The sequence below is a fragment of the Myxine glutinosa genome, chromosome 14, assembly GCF_964187855.1.
Source record: "Myxine glutinosa chromosome 14, kmMyxGlut1.1, whole genome shotgun sequence".
Classification (NCBI taxonomy): Eukaryota; Metazoa; Chordata; class Myxini; order Myxiniformes; family Myxinidae; genus Myxine; species Myxine glutinosa.
The window spans coordinates 32,715,170-32,730,595 of NC_136274.1; the positions used below are offsets into that span (position 1 = coordinate 32,715,170).

At 46.1% G+C, this 15,426-nt stretch overlaps 1 protein-coding gene across 3 annotated transcripts in view; it reads right to left on the minus strand.

Moving 5' to 3' along the window:
* The window catches only part of PIBF1 (progesterone immunomodulatory binding factor 1), a 45,514-nt gene extending 38,980 nt beyond the window's left edge, over positions 1 to 6,534 (minus strand). For 2 of the 3 annotated variants that reach the window (XR_013621369.1, XM_068135491.2), the window contains exons 1-2: positions 6,083 to 6,510; positions 4,502 to 4,602 (exon numbers count right to left, since the gene is read on the minus strand). Coding sequence is in view for 2 of the 3 variants with exons in the window: in XM_068135491.2 (XP_067991592.2) it covers positions 4,502 to 4,602; positions 6,083 to 6,397 (416 nt within the window). In the remaining variant the exon portion in view is untranslated. Of the gene's footprint in view, positions 1 to 4,501; positions 4,603 to 6,082 lie in introns of all 3 variants that reach the window. The other variant, XM_068135492.2, reaches the window with a different exon arrangement.
* Positions 6,535 to 15,426: the final 8,892 nt, after the last annotated feature.

The window sequence follows — 15,426 nt, forward strand, 5'->3', positions numbered from 1 at the left end:
CGTTCAAACAGACGTCCATCGGTCTCACGTTCAAACAGACGTCCATCGGTCTCACGTCCAAACAGACGTCCATCGGTCTCACGTCCAAACAGACGTCCATCGGTCTCACGTTCAAACAGACGTCCATCGGTCTCACGTCCAAACAGACGTCCATCGGTCTCACGTCCAAACAGACGTCCATCGGTCTCACGTTCAAACAGACGTCCATCGGTCTCACGTTCAAACAGACGTCCATCGGTCTCACGTTCAAACAGACGTCCATCGGTCTCACGTTCAAACAGACGTCCATCGGTCTCACGTTCAAACAGACGTCCATCGGTCTCACGTATAAGACACTGATTTTTTTTTCCCATTATGGATGATTCTCTGTGTGTATGAAAAGGTTCCCACACAATGGATAATGAAAGAATTCCTGTTTTTTTGTTTTCCAGCTTTTTTTCAAGGTTACATTTTTCTACAGAAAATCATCAATAAATTATTACCCTGAGGACGCAAAGAGTAAAGAGGAATTAAGCAAATGGTTCCCTTCTGTCTGTCTGTCCGTCCACAAATAAATGTCAGTTTATGATTGCAGACCAACTCGATTTCAATTGAATGTCATATTTGGAACACAAATCGGATTATGAATGAGAAACCGAACCTGCAGTTTTATCGTACTTTGGCTCTGAATTCCCGATTGCACATGCACGGAGAGGAGAGAGATAATTATTCTACTCTGTCTGCCTGTCTGGCAGTCAAACAAAATGGAAAATCATCCCAAACAGGAGTCTTACTGTTTTTAGGAACGTTATAAAGGACACAAACAACAGGCATAAAGAACTAATGTGACGTGGTAGATTGAGCGGTACATAAAACATGCATCAACAGCAGTAAACTTGAGATATTTTTTTTCTACAACATTAAAAGTCTTTATTTAATTTTAATTGAATATACTGTATACTTGGTGGTTCGTATGCATCCTGTGGCTGCTGGTTGCATTATTACCTGGGGGTGTGGCTGTGTCGCTGATGCAACGCCCCCATTACCAGTCACCTGGTACTCATTTGCCGACCTCAAAAGGATTACAGGCTGCAAACACGTAACACCATCTGGTGTTAATTTAACGGCACGAGAGGAGCTCAAACTCAGGACCCTAAGATCTTAAGACAGCCACCTTAACCGTTAAGGCACCACCCAGTTAATATATACTTGAACACTGTATCAGTCTTCAGTTTAGCAGTACGTACTTGGACATGTTAAATAAGGTGGTGTATAAGACGCCATCAACAGTCACATGACGCATCCTTCATCGGTAAGTCAATATCACTTTCCAGCTGTTTTCTCTTTTCCCTCAACACCTCAACCTCTTCCTCTTCCTCTTTCTCAGCAAGCTTTCTTTTTCAGACTTTCAAGACTCCTCCCCCTCATTTTTGTGAGGATGCGGATGATACTGCTGTCTACCCTGTCGGGCTGAGGTTAACGGCTCCTTGGTTATGATAACATTTTTGAAGCCACCAACATTGTCAATGTGATCTTTGATGACTCTCTTTGCAACGTGGTGTTGGTTTAACGGTAAAGGTGGCTGTCTTCAGATCTTAGGGTTTCAAGTTTCAAGCCCCCGTCGTGCCGTTTAAATAACTAGGGCATGCCCGTACTATATCTATATCTAAAATTATATCCCCCCCTCTATTTACATGAAATGGTTTGGTCCATTCGCAACGCCAAAGCGAACGGCGAACGCTTTACATGAAATGGTTTGGTGCATGAAATGTTTTGGTTCATTCGCAACGCCAAAGCGAACGGCGAACGGCTTGCGAGTACAGTGACAATCCCCCCGGGGTTTTAATTAGTTTTAAAACATAGTTTAACGCCAACATAGCGCCAACATAGTTTGCAAACGTGAAATAAATGAATACGCTCTCAAATGTGCCATCCGAGGCAGAGTGTGTCCGCCACGTTCGGCACACGCGATAGCTCGCTGCTCTCTGATTGGTTGAATCGTTTTTTGGACATAGCTCGGTAAGTAATTGTCCGATTAATATGAAACCTTGAAAAGGCACATCCTCGGGTCCCCAGCAATATACCTGGCAAGTTTCAAGTATATCGGACCCGTGGTTGTCGAGAAACAGCGGTCACAGACAAACAAACGTACAAACGTACAAACGTACAAACGTACAAACAAACACACAGAGATTACTGGAATTATAGATAGACTAGGGCATTGCCCGTACTATATCTATATCTAAAATTATATCCCCCCCCTCTATTTACATGAAATGGTTTGGTCCAAAGCGAACGGCTTGCGAGTACGGTGACAATCCCCCCCCCCCCCTCTATTTACATGCAATGGTTTGGTCCAAAGCGAACGGCTTCCGGAGTTTGGTAAAGAAATCGCCATCGCGTGCACAAACGCGCAGGAAAGCGAATGAATCGCAAATTCGGTTTTATTAGTTTTAAAACATAGTTTAACGCCAACATAGTTTGCAAACGTGAAATAAACAAATGTGCCATCCGAGGCAGAGTGTGTCCTCCACGTTCGGCACACGCGATCGTTCGCTGCTCTCTGATTGGTTGAATCGTTTTTTGGACATAGCTCGGTAAGTAATTGTCCGATTAATATGAAACCTTGAAAAGGCACATCCTCGGGTCCCCAGCAATATACCTGGCAAGTTAAAAGTATATCGGACCCGTGGTTGTCGAGAAACAGCGGTCACAGACAAACAGACGTACAGACGTACAGACGTACAGACGTACAAACGTACAAACGTACAGAGATTACTGGAATTATAGATAGATAGATAGATTTGTCTGTGACCGCTGTTTCTCGACAACTACCGGTCCGATATACTTGAAACTTGCCAGGTATATTGCTGGGGACCCCGAGGATGTGCCTTTTCAAGGTTTGAAATTAATCGGACAAGTACTTACCGAGCCTATGGCGATTTAGCCGTTCGCCGTTCGCTTTGCCGTTGCGAATGGACCAAACCATTCATGTAAATAGAGGGGGGGGGGGTTCTGTGGTCGTTCGCTTTGGCTTTGCGAATGGACCAAACCATTCATGTAAATAGAGGGGGGGGGTTCTGTGGTCGTTCGCTTTGGCTTTGCGAATGGACCAAAACCATTCATGTAAGTAGAGGGGGGGGGGTTCTGTGGTCGTTGCGAATGGACCAAACCATTCACATCGAATCATCGAATCACATCGAATGGACAATCGAATGGACCAAACCGTTCGCTTTGGACCAAACCATTGCATGTAAATAGAGGGGGGGGTTCTGTGGTCGTTGCGAATTGGACCAAACCATTTCATGTAAATAGAGGGGGGGGGGGGGATATAATTTTAGATATATATATAGTACGGGCATTGGCAAGGAACGGGCACCCACGTACGGGCAATGCCCTAGGCATGCCCGTACTATATATAATGCCCGTACTATATAGGGCATGCCCGTACTATATATAAGCTAGGACGTGCCGTACGTGGGTGCCCGTTCCTTGCAAAAAAAAAAAAACTGCAAAAAAAAAAAACTGCAAAAAAAAAACAATGCTTTGGTCCATTCGCAACGACCACAGAACCCCCCCCCCCCCCCCCCCCTCTATTTACATGAATGGTTTTGTCCATTCGCAAAGCCAAAGCGAACGACCACAGAACCCCCCCCTCTATTTACATGAATGGTTTGGTCCATTCGCAAAGCCAAAGCGAACGACCACAGAACCCCCCCCCCCCCCCCCCTCTATTTACATGAATGGTTTGGTCCATTCGCAACGGCAAGCGAAACGGCGAACGGCTAAATCGCCATAGCTCGGTAAGTACTTGTCCGATTAATTTCAAACCTTGAAAGGCACATCCTCGGGTGCCCAGCAATATACCTGGCAAGTTTCAAGTATATCGGACCGGTAGTTGTCGAGAAACAGCGGTCACAGACAAACGTACAGACGTACAGACGTACAGACGTACAGACGTACAGACGTACAAACGTACAAACGTACAAACGTACAAACGTACAAACGTACAAACGTACAAACGTACAGAGATTACTGGAATTATAGATAGATAACATGTGGGTTGACTCAGCCTGTCATCCTTCCGAGGTCAGCAAAATGAGTACCAGCTGACTGGTAATAGGGGCACTGCATCAGCGGCACAGCTGCACTTCAAGAACGTGATGCAACCAGCAGCCATAAACTACATACGAAAACAACAACAACTCTTTTGGCCATCAATTGTGTTTTGTTAAATGATTACATGGAGAATAGTGCAAGTGGTTTAACCACTGGCCTCTGCCGGAGGGAGCGGACATTAACACTATATTTTCACTCCCGGAGTGACCGGGTGTTCCTGTTACTAAAAGGAGACTCGTCCGTCCATCCTTCACGGAAGAAGCAGGGCCTCGAGCAGGGAAGAGGGATTGACTATTGACACCATATTTCACTCCAGGTGCGAGTGGGTATTACTAGTACTGTACATGAAAAGAATTATTTTACAAATGGCTGTCAAATAAATGGACATGTTATCGTTCCTCACGTTGCCTCTTCCTGCTGTACAGCCAAGCGGGTATCCAACTGCGTCTGAATAATCCGTTTCTGGTGGAGCGCATCGTTTAAATGTTCCTCCAACTCCTCCACCTAAAAAACAAGATTGCTCGAGAAAGGTACAAAGGTATCGAGAGGAGGTGAGGGTGAGTGAGGAAACCAAGAAACAATTATGGAAGATATCTACAGAAGAGGTGTTTAAAGGTCTGTGGAGGTGGTTGGGGGTGAGGGATGTTAGAGGGGGTGCTTTGAGGCATTGATCGGGAGTGGGGGTGTTTTGGGGTGAGGATCGGAAATGGGTGTTTCAGAGTGGGGATTGGAGGGCGGTGCTTGGGGGAGGAGGTCGGAGTGGGGTTGTTAGGTGGGGGGGGGGGGGGGGAAGATGAGGTGTTTCGGTGTAAAGAGGGGGTGCTTTTGGGCAGGGGTAAGGAAGGGGTGTTTTAGGGCGGTGTAAAGAAGGGGCATTTTGGGGCGGTGTAAAGAAGGGGCGTTTCGGCGGGGAGAGGTGTAAAGAAGGGGTGTTTCGGCAGGGGTAAGAAAGGGGTGTTTTGGGGCGGGGTAAGGAAGGGTGTTTTGGGACGATGTAAATAAGGGGCGTTTTTTTTGGGGGGGGGGCGTTTTTGGGGGGGGGGGCGTTTTGGGGGGAAGGGGCGTTTTTTGGGGGGGGAGGGGTGTAAAGCAGGGGAATTTGGGGGCGGTGTGAAGAAGGCGTGGTTCGGGGCAGTGTAAAAGAAGGCGTGTTTCGGGCAGTATAATGAATGGGTGTTTCGGGCGGTGTAAATAAGGGGTGTTTTTTGGGCGGTGTGAAGATGGGGCGTTTCAGGGCAGTGTAAAAAAGGGGTGTTTCGGGCAGGGGTAAGGAAGGGGTGTCTTGTGGCAGGGGTAAGGAAGGGGTAGTTTGGCACGGGGGTAAGGAGGGGGTGTTTCGGCGTGGTGTTAAGATGGCGTGTTTCGGGGCGGTGTATAGAAGGGGTGTGTAGGGTGGGAGTAAGGCAGGGGTGTTTTGCGGCGGGGGTAAGGCAGGAGTGTTTTGGGGCGGGGGTAAGAACGGGGTGTTTTGGGTTGGTGTAAAGAAGGGGCGTTTCGGGGGGGGGATAGGAGGTTAAAAGAAGGGGAATTTTGGGGCGGTGGAAAGAAGGCGTGTTTCGGGGCGGTGTAACGAATGGGTGTTTCGGGCGGTGTAACGAATGGGTGTTTCGGGTGGTGTAAGGAAGGGGTGTTTCTGGCGGTATAAAGAAGGGGTGTTTCTGGTGGTGAAACGAGTGGGTGTTTCGGGCGGTGTAACGAATGTGTGTTTCGGGCGGTGTAACGAACGGGTGTTTCGGGCGGTGTAACGAATGGGTGTTTCGGGCGGTGTAACGAATGGGTGTTTCGGGCGGTGTAACGAATGGGTGTTTCGGGTGGTGTAGCAAATCGATGTTTTGTAACGGTGCTTTGGAGGAACTGGGTGACCACGACCCAACGAGCCATTGTGATTGTCATTTCGCTACAAGAGATGAAATTACAAACCCAGCATAAAGTTTGTTTTTTGAACGCAAATGCAATAGAAAAACGGAACAATCAAAAATGGTACCCGAAAGATCGTACCGCAGACCCGAAAATACCCATGGAGAGGTCTTGCCTTAGTCATGTTTTCGGCCTTAAGGTTGTCAATGACGAGATCCCGCCGAGATAGTTCGTAGCGACACAATTGCAGGTCGTGCTGGAGTTGCTTTCGTTCGAGCAGACGACGCCCGGACACCAGGTCCCCGCTTAGATTCGCGTGGACCTCGTCACAGGATGACACCGGCTCGTCCGTCGGAACCGTGGTCTCCAAGCTGGGCTCTTCGGACTCCATTTCGCTCAAAGAGCGAGAGGTTCGTTTCTCTAAAATCTGCTTACGGGACATGTCGCCGCTGCTGTCTATTTCCACCTATTTCCCTATCTTTAAAATGACTAATCGATCGCACATCTTCATTGGCGCCTCTCATTCTCCCTGCGCGCCAATATGTGACGTCACCAGCGCAGCGACCGCATCACTTCCTGGATGAGTTGAATATTTTGTTGGTTTTTTGTTTGTTTGTTTTAAATTAGACTTTATACAGGTCTTGGTTGAAATAAATCCGTATTTAGAATGTCACACAATCAGTATTTTCTAAAATGTAAGTATCGGACAGAATATACTTGAAAAAGTCACAAGGAATTTCAACGTAGGAGTTGGTCATTAGGCCCACCAAGCCTTCGCAATCCAGTCACTATCATCCCTCCTCCTTGAATTGTTTATTACGTATGCAAAATAATGGCATTTTAACCCCTGACGTCAAGGGGTGGTGTTTTTTTTTTGGGGGGGTGGGGGGTTTGGATACAAGATCGAGGCTCGTGTAAGAGCTAACATTAATCACAAAAAAAAAAACGGACACACAAAACAGAATAAAGGGAGCGGGAGACAAGATGGGGAGAGAGACGGAAGCACCCAAGTACAACAGCGGAGAACAGGGACATCGGGAGATCTCTGGGAGGGAGAGGGCTTGGGGGGAGGAGGCTTGGGAAGGGGGGGGGAGGAGGCTTGGGAAGGGGGGGGGGAGGAGGCTTGGGAAGGGGGGGGGGGAGGTATAAAACACATGGACACTGCTAGGACTTCCAGGAAAGAAGTTTGTATTTCAAAAAAGTGCATCTGGGGTGAATTGACGGGGGTAGAAAAGATCAAGGATCCCATAGCGAACGGTCGCTATAGCTCTTGCGCACGGAAGATTCATCACGAACGGTCGCGTGCCGACATCTTTATAGTGATCGTGAGGAGGAAGAACTGCGGACCGAGAACTGCGGTTTCCCAAGCAAGATGATGAGTGGACGGGCTCGGCCTGTTCCCTGCGCTCTCGATTAAGCCAAGAGTGAGTGGATGCGCAGCGAGGCCTAGTTCATGCCAACAAGCGCAGTTTCCCGCCAAGGACGCGAGGGGGTTTTGATGATTCCTGACGAGATTCAAGAGCCGATTTGAGATACGTGCCACAAACTACACATTTATTTTCAGTTATTTTTCCCATTGTGTGTATTTGGGTCTGTGTGGAAGCACTCCAATTAGGAATTTAGTTTTATCGTGCATTTTCTTTGTTACCGGCATTATGGTTGATAAAGCCGGAATTTTCTTGTACATTGTAAATCCTGTGTTGTTTGAATTAATTATTGCAGGTTTGAAGACTGCCGGTGGGATCCTTGAAGGTAAGCTTTTCAGCCTTCCTCTCCGCACGTATAATTACGGTCCGCCATTGAATTGAACGCCTCGGAGTTAAAGCTCATTTGGTCATCTGTGTCACCATGCGGTATTCACCAGAGGGTAGTCACACGATAATATTTAAACCAAGAACCAATTTCAAACATACTATTTATCAATATACTCGGTGGTGATGAGTGCAATAAAAAAATTAAGTTATTCCCTAAAATAGAACATAAACAAATATTCATTGGCTCTCTTTATGAGTTCAAAGAAAATATGGGTGCTTTAGAATCAGTAAAGGGTTTGGGGGTCTATTGAGGATTTAACCTTTGTTAATGGCTTAGATGGGGAAGGGAGAAATAGACGAAATTTTTGAGGGTTATGGGGTGTTGGTCAAATAGTTTTTCAATTAAAAATTGAAACAGTGGGATAAGAGAGGAAATAAAACAATGGGATAAAGGAAAAATAGAAGTTGTGAGTAAGAGGTGAGGGTCAGCGGGAAGGGCAGGGGGCAGTAGTGGTAGGAAAATGTTGGTTTTGAGATAAGCGCCAAAATAGTGAGCTATTTTGGTGATTGTCTTAGAACCAACATTTTCCTACGACTACAGGGGCTTGAACTTGAAACCCTAAGATCTGAAGACAGCCACCTTTACCGTTAAACCAACACCAGGTTGCAAAGAGAGTCATCAAAGATCACATTGACAATGTTGGTGGCTTCAAAAATGTTATCATAACCAAGGAGCCGTTAACCTCAGCCTGACAGGGTAGACAGCAGTATCATCCCCATCATCACAAAAAGGAGGGGGAAGAGTCTGGAAAGTCTGAAAAAGAAAGCTTGCTGAGAAAGAGGAAGAGCTTGAGGTGCTGAGGGAAAAGATTAAACAGCTGGAGAGTGATATTGACTTACCGATGAAGGTTGCGTCATGTGACTGTTGATGGCGTCTTATACACCACCTTATTTAACACTAGCAGGAGTATTTAGCGTTGCTGGGGTAGGGGGACGGGTAGCTTTGACATGCCCCTCTGTTTTGAGGTAGGGGGGAAGGGAAGGAGGAAAAACGTACCTGTGCAAAGACTGCTTTAACCTCATTGTTGGCCAGGTAAAAAAGGCAATTGTAATACCTCTGCCACCATCACCAGGTGGCGCTACACGGTGCACATTTACATAGAGAATTTACGCCCCTCTCCCGGTCCCCCCACACCCCCGCATGAGGCCGCGGCCACATAGCCTATGCTACCCTTCAGACAAAGTTGTATTTGTATTTGTACCCCGAGTAAAGTATATAAGCGTTTATAGCTGGAATACCCGGCGTTGCTCAAGCGAAAAAGAAAAAGAAACATTAACATATTTGAAATGAGGGCAAATATAATGGAAAAGCAATATTACATCTAAATCAGAATCCATCACAAATGTCAAATCATCATTTGACCTTTTCGTTGAATATATGCTGCTGAATGTGCCGTTGATCACGTTTCTGGTTAAGTATAATGACGTCAGGAAGAAGCAGAAGAAGAAGAAGAAGAAGAAGCCTTTCCACCAACTTCGACTGCTTCCTGAATTGTTTGATTATTTGTGTTCAAATGTCTGGTAATTGTTTTGTATTTATTTATGCGAATGTGTACTTGTATATAACTGTCATTAATCAAAAAGGCTATGGCACTATAGAGCGATTTTTAAAAGTCCAAAAAAACGAACTTTTTTTCACCTAAAACCTTTCGCCTAACCGCCAAGCACTCACTTATGAACCTCTAAAAGTTTGACGAAGATCCGTTCAGCCATCTCTGAGAAAAATGGCAACACATACACACACACACACACACACACACACACACACACACACACACACACACAAACAGTCCGATGGCTCTCTTATATCGTAGATGTATTTGTAATTTAAAAAGATTCAAGTGGTCTAACCTCCACTCACCATGCCAGTTGGCTGGGTGTGGGTACCTCTCTCACCAGCCATGGCTCTTCAACAAAGGACTTCTGCGACTCACTGGGACTGACACAATCTGTGAATTTCCCGACCCGGATCTCAGTCAACGGAGCATCTTCTCTTCTGGACTTGGTTTTGACTAACTTCCCTGAAAATGTCTGCTGCTCTTCTTCTGCTCCAATCGGCTCATCTGATCATGTGCTTGTCAAAGTGGACATCTCTCTGACCATTCTCAGAGAGCCTCCTCAGCATCGACGAGTCTGGCATTTCACTCAGGCCAACTGACACGGTCTTCAAGCAGCCATCAATCATCTGGACTGGTCTCCCATCTCTACCGCCTCTGACATCAACTCATCCTGGGAATTCTTCCAAAGTAAATTACTCTCTCTCATGCACAGATTTATCCCATCTCGTCTTCAGTTGTCATACCCTTCCTCCCGTCCATGGTACACGGAATCTTGTGGTGAGGCTTTTGCCGAGAAACAACTTGCTTTCGTCTCCTGGAAAGCAAATCCAACGGAAGGAAATCTCATTTCCTTTCACAAAGCCCGAAACAAGTGTGTGTCCACCCTCAGGAGAGCCAGGAAACAATATCTCTCCGTTCTCAGGACTGAACTGTCTTATCTGTCTCCCTCTTCCAAATCCTGGTGGCATCTGGTCAAATCTGTTTCTGGTGTTTGTTCCCCCTCCATCCCCTCCCTCACCTCAAACGGCTACATGGCTGACTCCGCACGTGAAAAAGCTGAATGCCTCAACTCTGTGTTTGCCTCTAAATCTTGTGTCCCAAACCCATCCCTCTCTGTACCCACGGTACCCAGCTGCTCCTGGAGTCGTACCCAGCTGCTCCTGGACTCTGTGTCCTTTCCTCCTGACAAGGTGGAAAAGTTTCTGTCAACCCTCGACTCTGATTCTGCAACTGGTCCTGACGGCATCAGCCCACGGGTCCTAAAATCATGTTCTTCCGCTCTTTCACTCCCTCTCTCTGTTCTCTTCACCCTCTCTTTTGCTCAAGGTCATCTGCCATCTGCTTGGAAATCAGCCAACATCACCGCTTTGCACAAAAAAGGTACAAAAACAGATCCTAGCAACTACAGACCAATCAGCCTTCTCCCAATTATCAGCAAAGTCATGGAATCCATCATTGCTTCAGATATGAAATCTTTCCTCTTCTCCAATGGCTTGATCTCTGACCATCAATTTGGTTTCAGACCTGGTCACTCTACTCTGGACATGCTGCTTCTGCTTTCTCAACAATGGATGGAGGTCCTCAATGCCAAACAGGAAATTAGAGCTGTCTCCCTTGACATATCACATGCCTTCGCTACGGTCTGGCACCCCGCTCTGCTCACCAAACTCTCCTCCTTTGGTATCCATGGAAATCTCCACACATGGCTGGCGGACTTCCTCTCTAGTCATAGTCAACGTGTGGCCCTGAATGGGCTTCTCTCATCTCCTCTTCCCATTCAGGCTGGAGTTCCCCAAGGCAGTGTCCTGGGCCCTGTGCTTTTTCTGGTCTTCATCAATGATCTCTCTGACTCTCTTGAAAATCCTCTCTATCTCTTTGCTGATGACTCTACTCTCTGTCGCTCCATTCCTCATCCCTCAGATCGGCAGTCTGCAGCCTCCTCACTCTCTGCAGACATGGTCAAAATCACAGATTGGGCAAACAAGTGGAACATGTCTTTCAATCCTGACAAATCTCACACACTTACGATGTCTCTCCGAAAAGACCGACTGGACAACCCTCCCATCCACTTTCTGAATAATCCTCTCCAAGAAGTTCTGTCACTCAAGCTTTTGGGTCTCACTATCTGCCTTGATCTTTCCTGGGAAAACCACATTTCAAATCTGGCCTCCAAAGCCAGTCGCCGACTGGGCATCCTCCATCGTGCGAAGTCCTTCCTTGGCACACCTGAGCTCCTCACCACATACAAGGCTTTCATCCGCAGCTCAATGGAATACTGCTCTCCCCTCTGGGCTGGTGATCCTGCCTCACACCTAGCTCGTCTTCACGCTGTTGAAACCAAAGTGTTCAGAATCATTGGAATCTCCCGCGATGAAGCTAACTCCAAGGGCCTTTCACTCACTCACCGCAGGCAGGTTGGTGGTCTTTCCGTCTTCTACCGACTCCTCTCTGGCCTTGCCCCCCCCCCCCCCCAGCTCTCTCTTGGCTCTGTCCCCCAAATATTCCTACAGGTCACACAAGATCTGCCTGCAACCCTCTTATGGTTAAACTGCCAAAATTTAGGCTCTCTGCTCACCTTCACTCCTTCATTCCTCTTTTCTCCCGCCTCTGGAACAAACTCCCTCACTCTCTTCAATCCCACTCCACCCTCCAGGTCTTTAAAACAGCTGTTCACCACCATCTCTTATCTTCCCCCATCCAAAACCTTGATCTTTTCTACCCCCACTAATTTCACCCCAAATCCTACTCTTTTTTGAAATACCAACTTCTGTCCTGGAAGTCCTTGGTCTCCTTGTGTTTTACACCTCTCCCCCCCCCCCCCTTCCCACGCCTCCTCCCCCCAGGTCCTCTCCCTCCCGTGCTTCTCCCTGCTCTCAGGTGTTGTGTTTGTGTGCTTCCCCTCTTCTCCCCATCTTGTCTTCCGCTCCCTCTTTTTGTATGTTTTGTTTGTCTGGTTGATTTGTTTGTGAATAAATGTTAGCTCTTTCACGAGCCTGTGACAATGTGTGTGTGAGTCTGTATAATGATTCAGTATACAAAAAAAAAAAAAAAACTCCAAATGGTAAAGGGTCCAAGCTGGTCTAATGCATCTCAAGGGTCTTTAGGGTCTTTGTGGTTTTTAATGATCTTCGTGGTCTTTCAGTGTATTTTGGGTACTCTGGGTCTTCAGGGTCTTTTGGGTCATCTTGGTGTTTGGGGTCTTCTGGATCTTTTGGATCTTTTGGATCTTTTGGGTCTTCGGGGTATTTTGAGTCTTTTGGGTCTTCAGGGTATTTTGGGTCTTTTGGGTCTTCAGGGTATTTTGGGTCATTTAGGTGTTTGGGGTCTTCAGGGTCTTCAGGGTATTTTGGGTCTTCAGGATCTCCAACAGTACGTATGGGTGTTTTGGGTTTTTTGGGTCTTTTGGGTCTTCATGGTATTTTGGGTCATATAGGTGTTTGGGTTCTTCTGGATCTTTTCGGTTTTCGGGGTCTTTTGGGTCTTCAGGGTATTTTGGGTCTTTGGGGTTTTTTTTTTGGTTTTTTTGTATACAAGATCGAGGCTCGTGTAAGAGCTAACGCATTGAACATGAAAGCATGCACAGACACATACAACATGCAATGAAGCAGATATGATGGGGAGAGAGGGGGAAGCACACAGTACAACATTTGAGAGCAGGGACATCGGGAGGTCGAGGGCTTGGGGCGAGGAGGCGTGGGAAGGGGGGTCGGGGGGGGGGGGGGGGGAGAGGAAAAAAACAACACATGGACACGGACTTCCAGGAAAGAAGTCGGTATTTCAGAAAAGTGGATCTGGGGTGCATTAACGGGGTCTTTTTGGTCTTCAGGGTATTTAGGATATTTGGGGTATTTTGGCTCTTTAAGGGTCTTTTGGGTCTCCCGGGTCTGTCCTTTGGGTATTTTAAGGTATTCGGGGTATTTAGGGGTCTTGGTGGTCTAAAGGGTATTGGGGAGCTTAAAGGGTCTTCAAAGGTCCAAGTGGTCTCCGCAGTCTAAATGTAAAGCGTCGAAATATATATTCCAACAGTACGTAATTAATAGACGTCCATAAATAAAATAGACGGTGCAACCGACGTTCAAACAGCACGTAATTAATAGATATACAGTATAGTCAAATGGCTTCAATGCCTCAGCTTCATGGATCGTGTTTTTGGGTTTTATAAAATTTTTGAAGAAGAAGACCTTTTGGTTACAAGTATGCATACATACATACATATATGCATATATGCATACATACATACATACATACATACATACATACATACATACATACGCCTACATAACCTTATGCGTTTGCTCCATTATAATAGCAATAGTAATACTAACCCCATCGATGGAATGATCCGAAGTGTGAACAGAACTATCTTTTACTTCCGTATAATGATAATGATGATTATGATTATGATGATTTAGTTCTCAAATTGTGTGTTAATGGCAGAGCCACTTTCATTTCAGATTACGTTTCAGGTTATGGGAGGAGTTAGGCTTACCTGACATCATCGATTGTGATTAGGTAAGTGACACGTGAGACGTGACGTGTGGCACGTATGCTCACGTGCACGAGTCCCAAACTGTCGCGGGACGTGCGCGTCGTTTTGATGGCGCGCGCCTGCACGTTGTTGCGTGGCCTCGGTCTGCTCATCACGCTCTATGTGGGATCCTTGGCAATTGGCATGTGCTGCCCAAACAACTCGGAGTTCACTTTGGGGTTACAGGGGTCCAGTTCCTTCAGCAGTTGCACAGCCTCGCTACCACTACAAGACGCTTTATTTCCAGCAAAAGGTTCGAACATGATAAGACTTTAATGATTTTGTATAATGACTATAGGGAGTCTGTATAATGACTATAGGGAGTCTGTATAATGACTATAGGGAGTCTGTATAATAACTATATGGAGTCTATAATGACTATAGGGAGTCTGTATAATAACTATAGGGAGTCTGTATAATGACTGTAGAGAGTCTGTATAATAACTATAGGGAGTCTGTATAATGACTATATAGGGAGTCTGTTTAATGACTATATAGGGAGTCTGTATAATGACTATATAGGGAGTCTGTATAACGACTGTAGGGAGTCTGTATAATGACTGTAGGGAGTCTGTATAATGACTGTAGGGAGTCTGTATAATGACTGTAGCGAGTCTGTTTAATGACTATATAGGGAGTCTGTTTAATGACTATATAGGGAGTCTGTATAATGACTGTAGGGAGTCTGTATAATGACTGTAGGGAGTGTGTATAATGACTGTAGGGAGTCTGTATAATGACTGTAGGGAGTCTGTATAATGACTGTAGGGAGTCTGTATAATGACTAGGGAGTCTGTATAATGACTAGGGAGTCTGTATAATGACTGTAGGGAGTCTGTATAATGACTGTAGGGAGTCTTTATAATGACTATACAGGGAATCTGTATAATGACTATATAGGGAGTCTGTATAATGACTATATATAGGGAGTCTGTATCATGACTATATAGGGAGTCTGTATGATGACTATATAGGGAGTCTGTATGATGACGATAAAGGGAGTCTATGACTGTAGGGAGTCTGTATAATGACTGTATGGAGTCGGTATAATGATGATGTAAGCAGTCTCATGACTATATAGTGAGTCTAATGACTACATAGTGTTACCTGCTCCTCCCCAAACCCCGGTCACGGTGTACCTCCGAGCCCCGAGAGGAGTCACGGCAGAAAGATGTGTTATTCTGTGTGTCAAAGATCAATGGTGAAACCACACCAATTGTTACCAACAAACAAGTATTGTATTAAGGTCACACAAGAATAACAGCATAAAAACAATAGTAATCAATTGTACAACCAATATATCATTCCTATGATGGTACCATCAGTTTCGTACAATATAACTCACTGTGCTCCAAGTGAGCAAAAACAGCATTCCCAATGTTTCTATCCCGGCATCAAGCCAAAGTCGATCCACTCTCTAGTGATCGTCAGAACGATGACGTATCGAGACCAGAATCCCGTTCGGTTGACAGTCACACTGCCAAAGATAGGCAAAGGTGTCCTCAAGAGGCGACTGGGAAATCACACCTTCAGGTATGGATGTACAACGGCTCCCCACACGGCGAACCAC